Here is a 16,651-nt window from a genome sequence, read left to right as displayed (position 1 = left end):
GGTTTATATGTAGTGTGGACATTTAATTCTTGGGTTAGGTTTCCATTACTGGGGAAATACCTGAGGAAGCAGCTTAGAAGTAGAGGTTCATGGGAGTTGGTTGGAGAGGCTCCCACCCACTGTCATGTGACCACATTGCTTTGTGCCAAGGCAGAAAACCATGGTGGAGAACAAGTGGTGGAGGCAAGCTGCTCACTAAAGCAAGAGCTCACCACTGTAGTAATCCCTCCGCCGAAAAAGCTATTCAGCTATGAATCCAGAATTGAATCAACCCATTGATGATATGAGAACCTCCGTAAGCTTATTACCTTCTAAATACCCTAATTTTAAGCAATGCTACCTAAGAACCATCCATTTAACACATAAGCTTTTATGAATATTTAGATCCAAGCTATAATGGTTCTCTTCAACATTTCAACTTAGCATTGCGTTTTGCTGTCTCTGGTAATGTCCTAGTCAGTGCCCTAGCCCTGGGGTCTTCCATTTGGAAGACCCAACATCTGGAGGTTAACCTCATTTGATAGCATCTGTCCCTCCTGAATCAAATTCAAATCACTAAATTAGGGATTAAAACAGCTTAGATTTGGGGCCATTGAGATGGATCAGCAGTTAAAAATACATAATGCTCTTACAGAGTTCAGTTCCCAACACCCACATCAGGTGACTCAAAAACCACTTACATCTCCAGCTTTAGGGGATTTGACAATGTCTTCTGGCCTTTGAAGATTCTTGCCCTCCCATGCACATATGCACAGTGTGCATACATACACACACACACACACACACACACACACACACACACACAGAATACACAAATACACACAAATACACACACTTTTTTTTGTTGTTGTTTTTGAGACAGGGTTTCTCTGTATATCCCTGGCTATCCTGGAACTCACTCTGTAGACCAGGCTGGCCCTGAACTCAGAAATCCACCTGTCTCTGCCTCCCAAGTGCTGGGATTAAAGGCATGCACCACCACTCCTGGCTCACACATTGGTTTTAAATTTAACATTTACGCTGTAATTTTTTCTTTTAATAAAATCATCTTTGTTCTTTGGGTCATTATATGTCAAACATTCACAACAGTTAACTATTTTACAGGAAGTAGTATGACTATCGTCTACTATGGTTGGAATCCAGTAGAATCAAAGGAGACACCTTTAAGTGTTTTTGCACCAATTATTTGTAGAATTAAAACCCCGCAAGGGTTTTACTAAAAGGGAGAGCCATTATTTTATGGCTTGTATGCTGCCAATGTTAAAATTTAGGAAGCCACTTATGGATGGCTATATTAACTAAACCAGACAGCGTAATGAAGTAGCATGGTTCTCGAACATGGGATAGCCTAGAGAAGGACCTCACAGCGTCAGACTCAGCTTTGCATTGATGAAATTGGTACCTAGCCCTAGATCAGTTGTAAGAGAGTCTGAACGCATTTGAGCATCTTGTACACTTCCATTGCGAAGTGTGATTTAGGTACTTATAAACATGGATGTCTGAAAGAAAAGACTTTCTTCATGCCACAAGCAAATGAGCTTTGTGTTGAGATACTCTCTTTTAACAACTCTGTGTAGGACACACACGTTAATGCCTACCACAACCACTGATGTTTTGTTGTAGCTCAATTATTTTACTTGGTTACATAAAAATTGTCCCAGAGTGTGTGAGTTTCTACTACTTACTGATATATGTGGATATTTCATTTATGTAATCCTGGAAAATGGTATTACTCAGAAAAGTTGAAACTAAAACATAGCTATTGCCAATGAAATAATCTTTGTCTGTAGAAATTACCTGTTTTCTTCAGGGGAGTTACATTTTTCTTTTTAGCATTTCTAAATGTATACATTTTAAAATTTGATTAAGAAATAAGATCTCGTTCATATTGTACTAGCCCTAAAATTTTTATTAGTATCCCTATATATTAGTATTCCTAATAATTATTTATAAAGTAATAGAAATAATTTAACCTAAAATCAAGGTTTTAGAGTTTTTAAAAATTATTCAGAATATGTTTATTTGGATTTTTGTTTATTTGTTTTGTTTTTATGACAGGGTCTTACTCTGTAGTCCTGGCTAGCTTTGAACTCACTTTCCAGGCCAGACGGTTCTCCATCTGCTTTTGCCTCCTAAGTGTTGAGATGTAAGGTTTGCACCACCACACCTAGCTCAGAATATGTTTGGAAACAGAGTGAGAATGTAGACATTTTAGTGGAGGAATTAAACTATGAAAATAATTTTTAAAATTCTGGTTGAAGTTACAAAACTGTGACCCTAGCTCCCTTCTCCAAGCCTTCGAGGAGGGACAGGAAGCAAAGGACACTCACTCGGAGCTGTGGGGTTAGGGCCCAGAATGAGATGAAAAAATAAAACATTGCATAGAAAGATGCCAGGCTCGCATTTCCCATGTCTGATAGCTAATAGACTGGAAAGAAGATCCAATGGTCACTTTTATCCTATCTGCTTCTCATTTCATAATGGACTGGTAGGTGAAGGTGCCACCCATGCTGTACCTGAAGGATGGACCACCACATGACCCAGTCACTTGACTTTCTAACATGCCTTCAAAATATTAACATTCAACTGCATCAGGATAGAAAGCAGTGACTCTTGAAAAAAATTACCACTAGTACATTATTCATGCTTCTGAATGAATTTTTGTTTAGGGGTAGTTTATTATGAAAGTCATGTAAGTTTATTTTGGATCATGGTCAAATCAAAACTGGAAATTAAGCAGTGAGCAAATGCATCCAGTATGAAGCTTGAGTAAGATGTTATTAATACCTATGAAGAGCCAGCTTTATTTTAATGCATTTTTATTGGCCATACATGATGAATATAGCGCTCTGAAGTGCCTGTATGTTCTCCTACTTGAGCTTCTAAGAGTGAGCTATAGTTGCTATAGTCGGATGTTTATATTTCAATAGGAGAAGGATAGGACTTATTTCTATGAAATGTAGTTAATTTGTGTAAATAATTGAATTATTTTTGCTATTTTAAATTAGTATTCACTCATCTCTACCTGTTAATTTATCATATATCTGTATCTATATAATCTATTTCTATCTACAGATATAGATCTATAAATATTTCATATTTATATAAAGACCTATATTTAAAATAGAATTGGCAAGGCTGATGAGATGGGTGAGACTATTAACTCATCTTCAGGAGGGCCCATTTTCAATCCTAGTTGTGGGGGATCAGGTCCTCTCTTTTGGCTTCCATGAGCACTGCATATACATGCTACAGAGACATACAGGCAGGCAAAACACCCATACTTATAAGGTAAAAATAGATAAATAAAAATTTAAAAACAGTAAGATCGGCTCTTGATCATTATTAAGTATTTGGTGCAATGACACTGATATTGCGAAAACAGTAACTCTTTAAGTATTACAACCTAACTTGTGCCTTTTAAAATGGGCAACTAGGCCGGAGACATGGCTCAGGGGTAGAGTGCTTGCTGCTCTCGCAGAAGACCCAGGCTTGGTCCCAAGCACCTGCATAATCATCTGTACCCCACTTCTGAAGGCTTAACTTATGATGTCTTTTGGCTCCAAGAGCACTAGGCATCCATATAGTATAGATACATCCATACAGGCAAAGCACAAATATACATAAAATAAAACAAGTAAATCTTTAAGATTACTACATAGTAAATTAAAACGGGTAATTGTTTGGCAATATTGTCACTTTAGTGTCATCTCTCCTTATGATAAAGTGAAATTCTGTGCATGTTCCTGATTTTGAGCTTACAGTTCAAATTCCTCTATGGATGATGGTTCAGCGAATGCTGGGGAGTTGGAGGGGGGGTGTTTAACGCTTTGCTCATGAGCTTCTATAAGTAACTAATGCCTTGTTTTCTTCCTTTCTTCTGTCTATGAATAGAAACTACCGAGAACAGAGGTATGTGATAACAGTGATCTGAATTTATGACTGAAAGCTTTAACCCTTTGTGTCACTGTTGGAACTCATACATGCAGTTTCAAGTGGGTTTTTGTGTTTTATGTAATAATGATCCTTGACCCTTTATGATTTTGAAATAATAATTAACATTGTTATGTTTAATAGCAATATAGAGAGAGAAATAGATTTTTTTCATCAGAAACAAACTTTCTTCATGTTAAGTTGTCATGTTTGTTTACATTGGTTTATTGGTTTTCCTTCATGTTTATAATACCTAATTATCTAATACTGTCTGAGAGAATTTATTTTCGTACTGTTGTGGTAGTAATAATTTTCATAACTTACAAAGTTTATCATTTTTTTGCTATCAAGGAGATGTTTTCCACTTGTGAACCAGGTCTCTTTATGTAAGAAAGTAGTTTTGTATGATTTGATAATCATAAAAGTAGCTAAAGAGGAAATTTGCACAGTTAGAATCTCTGAGCTTTTGTGTCTCCTGTAAAGCCCGTAGAAAGTCGAACACCTATCTAGCATAGCCTTATTGTCTCCATTTAGCAAACAGTACAAAAAAAGACAGAGCATCCATGATTTTTATAACAATTGATGGCTTTGTCTAAGTCAGCATAGTATGGAGATGGACATTTCTCACATTTCTAAGACTATTAATTCTACTTGCTCTTGGTACCAAAACCTAAACTGTTATCTTGGAAATGGATAAACAAACCCACACCAGGTATTACACATCACATACCATTCAGTTATAGGTTCAGCATATTTGCACAGATTCCTGCTTAAGGTTTCCTCTTTCCCACTGTGTGCCACTGGCAGTATAGGAGTAGATAGTGACAAATGTAGTGAGACCTGTTCAGACATCACAGTTGATGAGACACAATGATGTTTGGTGTAATCATTCTCAAAGGAGAAAGCAACAAAGGGTGGACGTTATGCATTGAAGTATCTTTATGGGTCTTCTTTGGGGCACTATGCATTAATGATTAGATGAGGAAAGGGTTGGTCCAGAAGACACAGCATAAGTCAGTACATTTTCAGTCTTCTAAAATTGTCCACACACTTCAAATAAAGGCCCACCCAGTTCCAAAGATGCCAGGGTCTAAAGGCAAGAATTTTCATGTTATTTTTACCTTTAAATTAGAATTGCCTCTGTGGTTCTATAGTGGGAAGCCCTACTGGCAAGAAATTAGTCATTAGTCTACTCTCATGTGGTGTAGGAAAATCGCTAACTTCTCTCCACTGTAAGGTCAGAGTTCTTTGTAATCCTTAAAGCATGGTGGTCAAGCAAGAGGACAACTGTAGTCATCAGCCAGGTTGAGGTCCATACCCTCTTTTTGGCTGGTAAAACATGAAGTTTTGCTTTGGCATTTATGCTTCAAGCAATATTAAATATATGGCCATTTACCAGATCACTATTAACATAGAATGGCTTAGAACTGCCAAATTGGGTATAGTGTTCAGACTTTTTGAAGAACACAAGCTTACAATTCTGTAAATGAATCAGATAACAAACTTCCTGTTGAACAAAAACAATAGCAGCTCCATTCTGGGACTTAATGGAAGTATATCCCCACATATAATAATAATAATAATAATAATAATAATAATAATAATAATAATATACACACACATGTATATATAAAATAGTTCTTCAGTGTCATATTGGGAAGGCTGGGAATCGTGGAAAAATGGGGCCACAGTGAAGCCTTAGATGTGGACTCATTGGAAAGATGACTGCTTACCTTATTCTTTAAAACCTCCAGGCAACAAAACTTCTACATTTTCTCCTGAGTCAATCTTACTGTTTCTTAAGGGAAAATTATATAAAGCATAACAGCTTTATGGTTTACCACAAGAACTATAAATTTTAGTTTTCAGTCAGGTTTGCAAATACAAATAGGATAAGGAACATTTGCTGAACTTAAATTTATAAGACATCCACATTTGGCTGGAATTCTTTCTCTGTGTTTGCAGTAACCACACATCACTGTGATCGATGAGGAACATGATAATTAGACTTTATCTCTCCCCTCTGTTGTTTCTCTTTAAACAAAGTCTCTCTCCCCCAACATCTTCTTTATCTCTCATCCTTTTATCCATTTATTTTCTGTTCATGGATTCCCCACCTTTTCTCTCCCAAATCTTTCTTGTTTTTTTTTCCTTTTTCTTTCTTCTTCTTCTTCTTCTTCTTCTTTTTTTTTTTTACATCCTTCCTATTTCAGTGATATTCATCATCTGTCAACATGACTTGGTACACCTTACATGATATTTCTCAAAACAAGAGAGTAAATTCCTGTAAGAGACAGCTCAGACACTCGCCAGGGAATGGAGAAATGTCTCCTTCACACTGAGGTTATGACATGGACACCTTTTCTCACTGATCAGTTTTTGAATACGCATGTGGTTTGATGGGACAGATATCACTACTCAATAAATACATTTAAAGAAAATCAAATTTCCCTTTTAATTTGATCAACCATTTATCTAAAGACTTTGGGGTTAATACAAGAAAATCTTTTTTGATGTTGAAATTTATAATGCTTAATGTCAGCTGGTTTATTGTTATGAACACATTGTTATCTAAAATAGAATAAAAATAGTCGCTAAGCTTGTACGTTGTAGATGCAAGGAAATAGAAATATAACTTGCATAGTCTGACTACCCGAAATCATTAAGTTTTGGGTGTATTTCTTTGTGTTAGCCAATAGAAATTCCTTAAAAAATGTTATTTAATAAGTCACATCAGTTCAACCTAGAGGTTGTATATTAGAGAAAAAAATTAATGTATCAAAGGTTGACTTATTTTTTAGGAAAAATAATTCAGATACAAAGCATCTTTTTAAAAAATTATTATATAAACATGTATGTATCTAAAATTTTTGTATATGGTATAATGAATATACAGAAAATTTCCCATTTGAAAACTTAGCACTTGTCAGTCCAAATAATTATTTTCAGGATCCAAATTGGCAAACATAAAACCATTAAAAATTTTGAGACAGATGCCATAAAAATAGGTCTCCAACTAGAAAAAGAAGTATAATTAAAGAATTTCAGAAGCTCATGTTGTTGGCTTTCTGGTGATTTTTCATAGCAAATGTTATTTTTTTAGTCACAGGAACCTGGTGCTCTCTCTCCTCACTAAAGAAAGAAGTAGTGATCTACTAACATATAATGGGTCCTGTAGAAAGAGTAAGTGTTCAGACAGTAAAGGATGTCCAAAACTCTCCAGAAAGCTGTGAGGAGACTGATCACCCGTTACTGTTACTGGCATTTACCATGGTGGGAAATTACTTGTATTCCTTGCAGGGCTTTAAGGTGACTGCTAAGAAGTACTACCAGCGTTCTGGGGACTTTTAGGGTGAAGTCACTTTTACAGTGTGGCCAGAATGGTGTAGGAAGAAGTATCCTAGAACTATATTAAACTGGGACTTTTCTAACTCAACATCTGATTTCCATTATTTTTGTGATACCTCTATCAGTCAAGGTTGGAGCTGGTTTTAAAAACCAGTGTAGTGGAATTTTTTCCCCTTAATTATTGTATGGAGAGCTAGAAAAAGATCACTCAGGGTGAAATTAAAATACATGCTTTATTTATATCAACTGAGCAATCTTTTTCAGATTTGTAATCTCTGAGTATAAGTTATCCAAATGATGTAGGAGAGGATGTTTAGTCAGAAGCACCTAAGCATTTTAACATTTTAACACCATAGGAATCAATATTATCAAGGGAATGTCTGAAAAGGGGATGTGAGGGTTAAAACTTAGTATCTGCAGACAGACAGTCAGGGTAACTAACAGAAACTGAATTGGAAAGGGACTTAGGGACTTAGGCTTTTGTTGGAGACTTATTGACGTGTATCTGTTGGAAATCTTTAGTCTGTCCCTAGCTTTTGACACCTCCACCTATAGCATGAGCGAAAGTGGTCAAGATTTGGATGCATTTGGCTATTTATGGCCATCATTAAATGATTTGATTGGCTGTAGGCAGAATTGTCTGGGGGCTGGAGGGGGGGTGGTATTGAAGGTGTCTTTCCAGTTCTTGTAGGAGAGGTAGTGAGACTTCCTGACTCATTCATAATGAGACAAATGGCTTCAGTTTCTGCAGCACAGGTTAAGCAGATGGCCCTGCCTTTCCCTCCTGCTATGGTGGAGATAACCAACTGTGGCCACCATCTGTCATAGATGCTTTTCCATAGTCCTCCAAGAAGCTCAGCTACTTTTCAACCCTTTCTTCTTCTAATACATTCCTTCACACATTCTGCTGTCTGGTATAAAGTTATAGTTTTGATTCAAGTTTGATTCGTTTAAACTTCCTTTAAATAATGAAGCTGCAAAACTGAACACCAAATTCTAATGAGGTTTGATTTGGATTTAATTATAGAATACCAGTAAGCAATGCAGTCTTTTAAAACCGAATCAAGATGATAGTGTATTTCAAATGATGAAGAATTTATTCATCACATTTGGAAAAAAAATTGCCCTGCTTTATTTGAGCAAGGAATGTGCAAACACATCTTCAATATCATTTTAAGAGACATTTTAAGAGCTATTGTAGTTTAACATCTCTAGGTAGAATGAGGTTGCATTGAAAATAACTCATCTATCCATATTTCTCCTGAAATAATAATAATAATAATAATAATAATAATAATAATAATAATAATAATGAAAGGCTTTGTTCACCCAGCCTACAAAGTCTCCATGATTACATTTCTGACCTCCACAGCTGGAATGAGTTGAACTTGTCGCATTGATTAATAACCTCATGTGTTATAGATTTGATCATGTAGACCATTATCCCTCCCCTTCCTTTTTCTTGAAATAATATTTGTATATGTCTGTGTTCATGTGTGTGTCTTGTTTTCTGACTCTGAAATGTTTATTATGCCTTAGACAGTTACCCCAGGGAGATTATGTAAAAAAGCCTGGCGATGGCGACTCTTTTTATAGCGACTTTCCTCCTGGAGGCAGCACAAACTCAGCATCTAGTTCTAAGAAGAGGTCTGCTTTTCTGTCGCATTTTCAGATTTCCACCTGTTCCATCACACATTATTCCATTAGTCAGAACATTTCATTATTTTGCAGCAGGTTTGATTACTTCTTCCTTCTTTCTTGAATGTTAAAATAGTATCCCTTGTTCTTTGATTGCTCTACTTCAAAATGTCATATGCTCAGAACCAGTATTTTATAAAAAAAATAATAATAAAAAATTAGGCCACAGAATTGAAACAAAATAAAATGACTCGAAATTCAGGGAGAAACCCCAGGGTTTTTCCCATCATGTTGCACATGGCTCAAGAAACTAAGCGTAGTATTGAAAATATTTTCACATGGTGAGCTTTATGTCATGCTTGGTAGTCAAAGAAAAAGGGTACTGTCATGCTTCAATAAAGGCAATTGAGATAAATTGGCAATATAAGTGCTGCATTGAATAGTATTTAATTTTGTATATTTCAAAGCTAAGCTTGCTGTGAAAAAAGATTGCTTCTCTGTGAATCATATATTTTAATATTATGATTTTTCTGCAGTGTAGACTTTATAGCTTACATCTTAGTTGAAAAATTAAGTACGATTGATATTTGCCCGAGTTTTATAATAGCATAGGAAGAGTTACTATATTATTTATGTCTCAAACTCTAATGATACTTTCTTGTTCTAGCATCTTAAGATGTCTGACACTTTTTAAAAGTTTGCATGCTGTATAACCAGTTAACAGTAAATGACTAGAAAAAATTAAATAGGAGGTTTCACAGGGCAGGACCTGCCTTCACATTAAAGGGAACTAAAATATTCTTATAGAAAAAAAATATTAAGTTTCCATTGAGGTATAAAGGATGGAGAAAAAAATTTCAGATGATTCCCTCAACTCTGGGCACATTGAAGGAACTAGTTTATTAAGAGGCATACATGGTCTCTTCTGATAGTCTGTGTAGAGTGGATGATCTGTAAAACCATCCGCATGGTGCTCAGTCTTTATAGGCACTGACGAGGAAGGAACACAGACCAGGTAACCCCTGAGAACTTTCGTGAGCACATTTCCATAGATAACGGAACTCAAATCCAATGCAGTGCTACTTTCGTGTCTGGGAATATATCCTATAGCATACACTTTACACAGTGTAGACATTACTCTTTTAATCTATTAGTGAGGACTTCTTGGCTAAGAGAAGATGACTGAGTATCTATGAGCACCCTCTGATATAAATATTTTCTTGGACCAGTACAGATATTTAAATTAAATACATTCGTACCAAATACGAATTACTTTGCAATTAGAAAATTATGTTGAAAAAGTTCCCACATAGGAAAGTAGCTGGGCTAACTGTGCCAAGTTCTGTTTGCTTTTGGTTAGAACAGGCCTTTTCCCGTTGCTGTCGCTAGTAATTAGCCAGAATGTTTCTCGGGAACGCGGCTCAAGCATAATGTTATTTTCCACCGTTCCTAAAGGAGCTTTAAGATACATGGGAGTGATTCCCAGAGTTTGTAAAATAGTACCATAGGTTCTGATGTTTAGTCAGTCAAAAGTGTATCAAATTATTAGACTTCAGATTATGTTTGTTGCAATTCTTTTTCCTAATGGTATAAGGTAGGTGTGTTGATTTGGATTCTTATAGAGAATCCATTTAATAATGGTAGGAGCGAAACAGCAGAGGGCTCAATGGTGCATGGGCTTTGTGAGAGATGTCTCCATGATAAATATCTGATTCATTTCAGTTATCAGACAGTCATTGGGGGCATGTTTGTTTAGAAAAATACCATCTCTCAGATAATGATATTATTAATTTAAATCTATTACTTTAATGAAGTTAACAAGGTTCAGCTGAGTAAATTTTATGTAATCTCTTAAAAGTCCATGTTCTCATGATATTTGAATGGAAATCATTGCTTTACAATTAAGAAACATCTATGGTGGTACCCCATTATAACCCTGCCACTGGGGTTATATGACTTTAATACTTGCTGAATTTGCTTTGTGGTTGCTGTGTTCTGGAGAATGTTAATTGGCTTGCTTTATATCCGGATACTTTCTCATTTATGACTACTGTAATGGGGTTCCATTGTATTTGACTTTTCTTAAATTGAATGTTGTGTAATTTTGCCTTCTTCATGAAGACCCTCATGTTTTCTTCATTCTTTCATTCCAGATTTATTTATTTATTATTTATTTATTTTAATGTACAGTAATGCTCAGAAATTTTGCTTAGTGATTCCAAAACATTTATCTGATATAGTTTTGAACAATATGTAAATACTTCTAATTTCAGGTCAAATGGACTCTCTCATTCTTGGAGTGAAAGGATTCCAGACACAAAACATATTTCAGACATCTGTGAAAATGGGAGACCTCGCAGTAACTCCTGGCAAGGTAGTGAACATTGTACAGATTCTAAGACCTGTATTCTGGATACCTGTAAAATGTGTTCTTTCCCATAAGCAATTCAGCTCTTCTACCAACAAAGAGGTTTAACATGAGAGACCAGCTGTTTACTTTTGTTATTCTTTGAAATTTCCTTGTTGGGAAATGAGGGCTTCAGTAGCAATGTAGGCAGGAAGCATTAGAGGGTCCTGCAGATTCAGGAGCCCGCATTCTGAGGTAATGCTGGTTATAAACCACGCCCTCTACAAATACCATACAATAAGACACAAAATGATTATTTATTTATATGAATATTTAACTGTTAGTGCTCTTTTTCAGGTAACATGGGAGGCAACAAAAAGAAAATCAGAGGGAAAAGATTTAGACCTCGATCTAACTCAACCGAGTAAGTTGTACCTTTAATGGGAAAGGCATTTGAAGGTTCTGTGTAATTAGTGTTAAATAGTCATCGAGTCAGAGAATCACCTACCATGCCTCTGGAGTTGGTTTTGTCTTTTTATTTCTCTTTGCCCTATAAAAATTAACCTTGGCTTTTCTCTTTTACATAGGCATCTCCGCAACTGTGCCCATACCAATATTCACTGATAGTGGGGTCTCGCCCTTGCTGCGGGTTTTTCCTCCAGTCACCTGCCATTGTGGTGTTTTGGTTTCCTTTGAAGGGGACTGTGCTAGCTCTCCTTTCTTCTCATCACTGGGGTCCAGCCATCTCAAAGGGTCACCCTTCCTGTCCCCTGGAGGCACAAGGGAGACACTGTATTAGAGCATGCCAGTGCTCACAGTCCGAAGCCACCACTCCGAGGTCTCCATGGCTGCTATCTAAGCATTCTCTCAGACTAATGGAATGAGCTTCCCTTTTAAGTTGTCCTCCTGAGGACATTCGAAAGGCCATCTACCTAAACTTGCTCTTTACCTGAATCATTGTCACCGACACAACCCTAACTGGGTTAAATGACAGCCACATTTTTAAGGGGGTGGGGGGTCGAAAGTTACACTTAAAGTCCTTTCTACTGAAATAAGCATGATGCAATTTTTGGTGTTGTTTCTTTCTTCACTTAAGAAAGTGTAAGCAAAACATAGATACCGCAAACCCTTATCCCCCTCCATAGGGTGAAGCACACCCTTCGTGTTCTTTCCACTGACTTTGCCCTCTGCGGGTGATTACCCTTGCTCTTTCCAAGGCACCTAGAATTTTCTGTTCATGTCTCACTCTAGTGGTAGCTATTATTCTCAGGATCTCTGTATTAATTAAGAAAATCGAGTAGCAGGTGTTTGTTAACTGCTTATTAGACACTCATGTTAGCTTTTCCATCATATACCCTGCCTTTTTCAGTCTAGGAATAATAACATTACCCTGACATGTGGACCTTCCACCTGAATGGTAGTGTCTTGTAAGTGGCTTATCAACATTTAATAGAGGATACTTTTACCTTAGAAATAATAGCAGTTTCAAGTGATACCATTGCATGGTCCAGAATGGCATCTTAGAACTCCATCACAAATAACTAATCTACTAGAGTTTATCTTCTGCATCCCCAGGGTGCTTGGGTGCTTTAGGGCTCACTGCAGATAAACTCTTCCTGGAATGTTGTTTGGTTTGGTTTGCATGAGGCCATGTGGTAAGAGGGCTCCCTAGCTTATCCTCATTGCAGATCACAGGTACAACTGTGAGGTGCCCTATGGAACTTCCTTTTGCGAACTGTTTAGTGTTCTAACAGTATTTCTGTAGATAGACTTTGACAGCTCCTAAGCGAAAAGACATGTTCAGCAGGATATTAAAGCTGTGAGTTCAGGAGTCAGAGAACATTTGGTATTCAGCAATATTCATATGTTTTCTAAGGCAATCATTTATTTTTCAAAATGAATAGAATTCTACATGACAAAATTTTAATATTATGGATATCCCTTAATCTTGCCTATGCTATAATTAAGTTCTAATATTTAGTGTGAGAGTATAATAGAAATTTCTCAGCGATGAAGAAAGGTTGCCTCATTTTTCAGAATTTTCTAAATTTGGCTATATGGCTCATGTTAATTAATTGGGGTCAAATTTGTGAAGATTTCTTGTATGGGAACTGTCTATACACACACACACACACACACAGAGAGAGAGAGAGAGAGAGAGAGAGAGAAAATATGAAGTTCTGATACATAGCATACCAAGACTTATCTTAGCAACTTTTATACTTTCCATATATAAGTCATACAACTTGATTATGATAGGAGCGAATACTACCATTTATGTGAGTGTACTAGGAGCAGAATGAGCATAGCCACAGGAAGCACATCCTTTTTCTTTTTCATAATAAGAACTATTTCAGGTCTGTTATTTCATCATCCCCTTTAGTACCACGTCATCCAAAAGGATGATGAAAAACTGGGCCTGAATTAAAACATGCACCCCAAGTTCATGCATGCTCTGTAAGTTAAAAAATAAATAAAACACTAAATGTCCTCATGGTTATATTGTTTTCCCACTCAAAGATTTTGCATCTTCCATGTTGTTGTGCATGATATGATTTTTTTTTGGCTTAGACTTTGTATTATATATTGTGTTTTTACAGGAGGGAGCCCCAAGCACCCGAGCCTGGGCACTCCCTCGCCCAGACAATCCCATCCCAAGGCATAAGCCCAGGGGGCTCTGACAGCCCCCAGCCTGGGGGTCTGGATCACAGGTCAGTCCCCTGCCCCTTCATGCTGGGCTGCCACTTAATCTCCCTCCAAGTCCCTTCCTTGGCTGAGAGCAGGGTCATTTGATATTTGACTGAGCCCCCATATCTGTTCAGTGGGACCCCTGGCCCAGGCAGCACCAGCTGATTTTCCTCTGGCTTTCCATCCTGGAGAACACAAAGAGGTTCTCCTGTCCTGTCCAATGCATTTTGTTATTTTATCTTTTATTTTTTATTTTTTTTTGCATGTTGCACTAACAAGCCACGCTAAGTCAAGCCACATAGGCAGGTTTTATTGTAGTCTGATAAAGGCCCATCCTTTGAGCTACCATGGCAGGCCCCCAGAGCTCTCTATAGCGCAGCTCTGAAGCAGAGGTAAAGGTCCATCATCTATAAGTCAGGCTATGTGTTTCATGAGTCAGCCATAACACCTGTTGTTTGAGTTTTGAAGATTGTCAGTGAAAGGAACAAAGGTTTCCCCCAGGAAGTGGCTTTCTGCCTGTGGGAAACTGAATTTGCTGTGTGGCAGTGTCTCACCTGATGACGGCTGCATGGGCTTTTCTGAGGCCGTTCAGTTTATCAGCGATTGCACTCGCTTTTTGACTTTTTCTTTCTGTTTGAAGTCTCGGTGGAAATGTTTATGCAAGTTTTAATTGGCTATCTCTGTGAAAAGTGCAAGCTGGCAGTGTTTGTGGCTAAAGGCAAAACTAACGTGAGTTCTTCCTGTATCTGGAGACACACCGTGGCAAAAATGGTCTTGTAAGCATAAAAATCAACAGAACCCTTCTTTCAGGGTGGAATCTTTTTTTGTTTTGTAAAGTATCTTCTTTATGGCTAAAAATAAGGGAATTGGCTGTGGAGAAATAACCTGATTTTAAAATAAAACTGGAAATATAGTGGGTTTTTGGTTTAAATATATTTACAAATAACTCTAAGACTGAATATGGAGAGAAATAAACCTTAACTAAAAATTAATATTTTATAATTTTACCAGACTTGTTTCCCAATAAGTCTTGTAGAAACTGGACCTTCAAATAAGTCTTATAGTAACAGCACGTGGGAGCTACTTTTTTTTTCAGATGAGAAATCCCAGTAAAACCTCCAAAATGTTCCAGTGCTCAATGATCAAATTAATGGTTTTGTAAGGGCAAATCATAAGGGGATATGTTCTTGTTTAGCTCCACAGTCAAAGGCAAAGGGGCTCGGTGGCAAACAACACCTATCCGTACAGTTTTACTGCCTTGGAGATTTGCACGGTCATCCTGATGGGAGCTGGTGCCAGGTCCACCAGGGAGGTGTTAGCATTACTCTCCGGCAGCCACTCTTTTGGAAAGCAACTTCTGAGGGCCATTTCTCAATGCACCCATGAACATTTTAGTCTGGAGTGCCCAAAGAGGAAGAAGGAGCCTTGGGGCTTCCATTAAATCATTTCCCAGCTCCAGGATCATGGAGGCCCGTTGAAACTGCAGTTTATGTGCTTGGGGACTCCAGGATCAAACTTTGGGACACCTCCTGTTTGTGACAGAAGCCAGCGGGAGAGCACTTCAAGTTGATTCTTGCTTTGACTCTCTGATGGAGAGAAAAAACTGTGGTCTTGTAGAAAAGCAATTGTAACCTATAAAGGGAACACTGCTCCTTTAAATTGTCTTGAGGTTTTATGTGCCAAAATACCAGATTAGAATCGCAGCTGACCTGAATATTTTCAAAAAACACCAATATTATTTGAGAAGCAAGGAGCCAATTGAGTGGCGGCTTAGAAAAAGCTGCCTTGGGGGTGGGCAAATGGGACTTCTGACTGAAGCAACTGAAATAGGGTTGCTGACTCACTCACAGTGGGAAGCCACTGGAAGAGGCTTTCCTAGAAATGTAATCCATGATGGAATGAATGCCTTGCGCCTTGCCGCTGAGATGGTTCCTCCTCCTCTGCCATGGTGTAGACCACCCCATAGTCACCCAGGGTCCACCCTGGTTTATCTGCCATAGCCGCTTGCGTTTGGAGGGTGAAAGCGCCCTGGCTAAGCTTGTGCTCTGTATTTTCAGATTTTCTATCTTGTTCTGCTTTCTTTGTTCCTTCCATTGCTCTCTGCAGGTATTTAAACCCATGGTTCAAAAGAGACTATAATGTAGCTAAGTGGGTAGAAGATGTGAATAAAAACACTGAAGGACCGTACTTTAGGTATTTTATAAATTACTTTTATCTCCCTTTTACACTCTCCCAGCACATACAAGTACTGTAGTGTGACTAGACTCTCTCTCTCCTCTCTCTCTCTCTCTCTCTCTCTCTCTCTCTCTTTCTCTCTCTCTCTCTCTCTCATCTCCTAATACAAGTTCCTATAGGTAGAAAGGGGCCACGTTCATTTGCTGCCTTGGATGTATTTGGCTTCCTTGAACGAGCCTAATTCTCTTCTGAATATTTCAAATGAAGCCATTTGAAAGGGTTGCCATTTAGTGCATGTCCCTGCCCTGTCACCTTCTTGAGCTTTTAAGTAGCTTTCTCTTCATTTTATGCTATGTAGTGTTCTATGGGCATGAAACATACCTTTCACTAATAAAGAAGCACTATTAATCTCAATGATTTAATTTCCATAATCTAAAAGTTTTCATAATATTTTTTTTTCTGCTTATTATCTAAGAGTGCATAGGAGTGCATAGAAAAACGCAAGGAAAAAGCTTGCGAAGA

General features: G+C 37.6%; 1 protein-coding gene across 12 annotated transcripts in view; it reads left to right on the top strand.

Moving 5' to 3' along the window:
- The window catches only part of Adam22 (ADAM metallopeptidase domain 22), a 231,769-nt gene that overhangs the window by 200,310 nt on the left and 14,808 nt on the right, over nt 1-16,651 (top strand). For 2 of the 12 annotated variants that reach the window (XM_029534613.1, XM_029534621.1), the window contains 5 exons: nt 3,895-3,912; nt 8,821-9,015; nt 11,193-11,293; nt 11,624-11,690; nt 13,867-13,977. In XM_029534613.1, the coding sequence (XP_029390473.1) occupies nt 3,895-3,912; nt 8,821-9,015; nt 11,193-11,293; nt 11,624-11,690; nt 13,867-13,977 (492 nt within the window). Of the gene's footprint in view, nt 1-3,894; nt 3,913-8,820; nt 9,016-11,192; nt 11,294-11,623; nt 11,691-11,853; nt 12,952-13,866; nt 13,978-16,060; nt 16,148-16,651 lie in introns of those variants that run through there. The other 10 variants (XM_021188513.2, XM_021188464.2, XM_029534614.1 and 7 more) reach the window with 10 other exon arrangements.

This window comes from Mus pahari, chromosome 2 (assembly GCF_900095145.1).
Source record: "Mus pahari chromosome 2, PAHARI_EIJ_v1.1, whole genome shotgun sequence".
Taxonomy (NCBI): Eukaryota; Metazoa; Chordata; class Mammalia; order Rodentia; family Muridae; genus Mus; species Mus pahari.
This window is presented reverse-complemented; position numbering and strand designations above follow the sequence as displayed.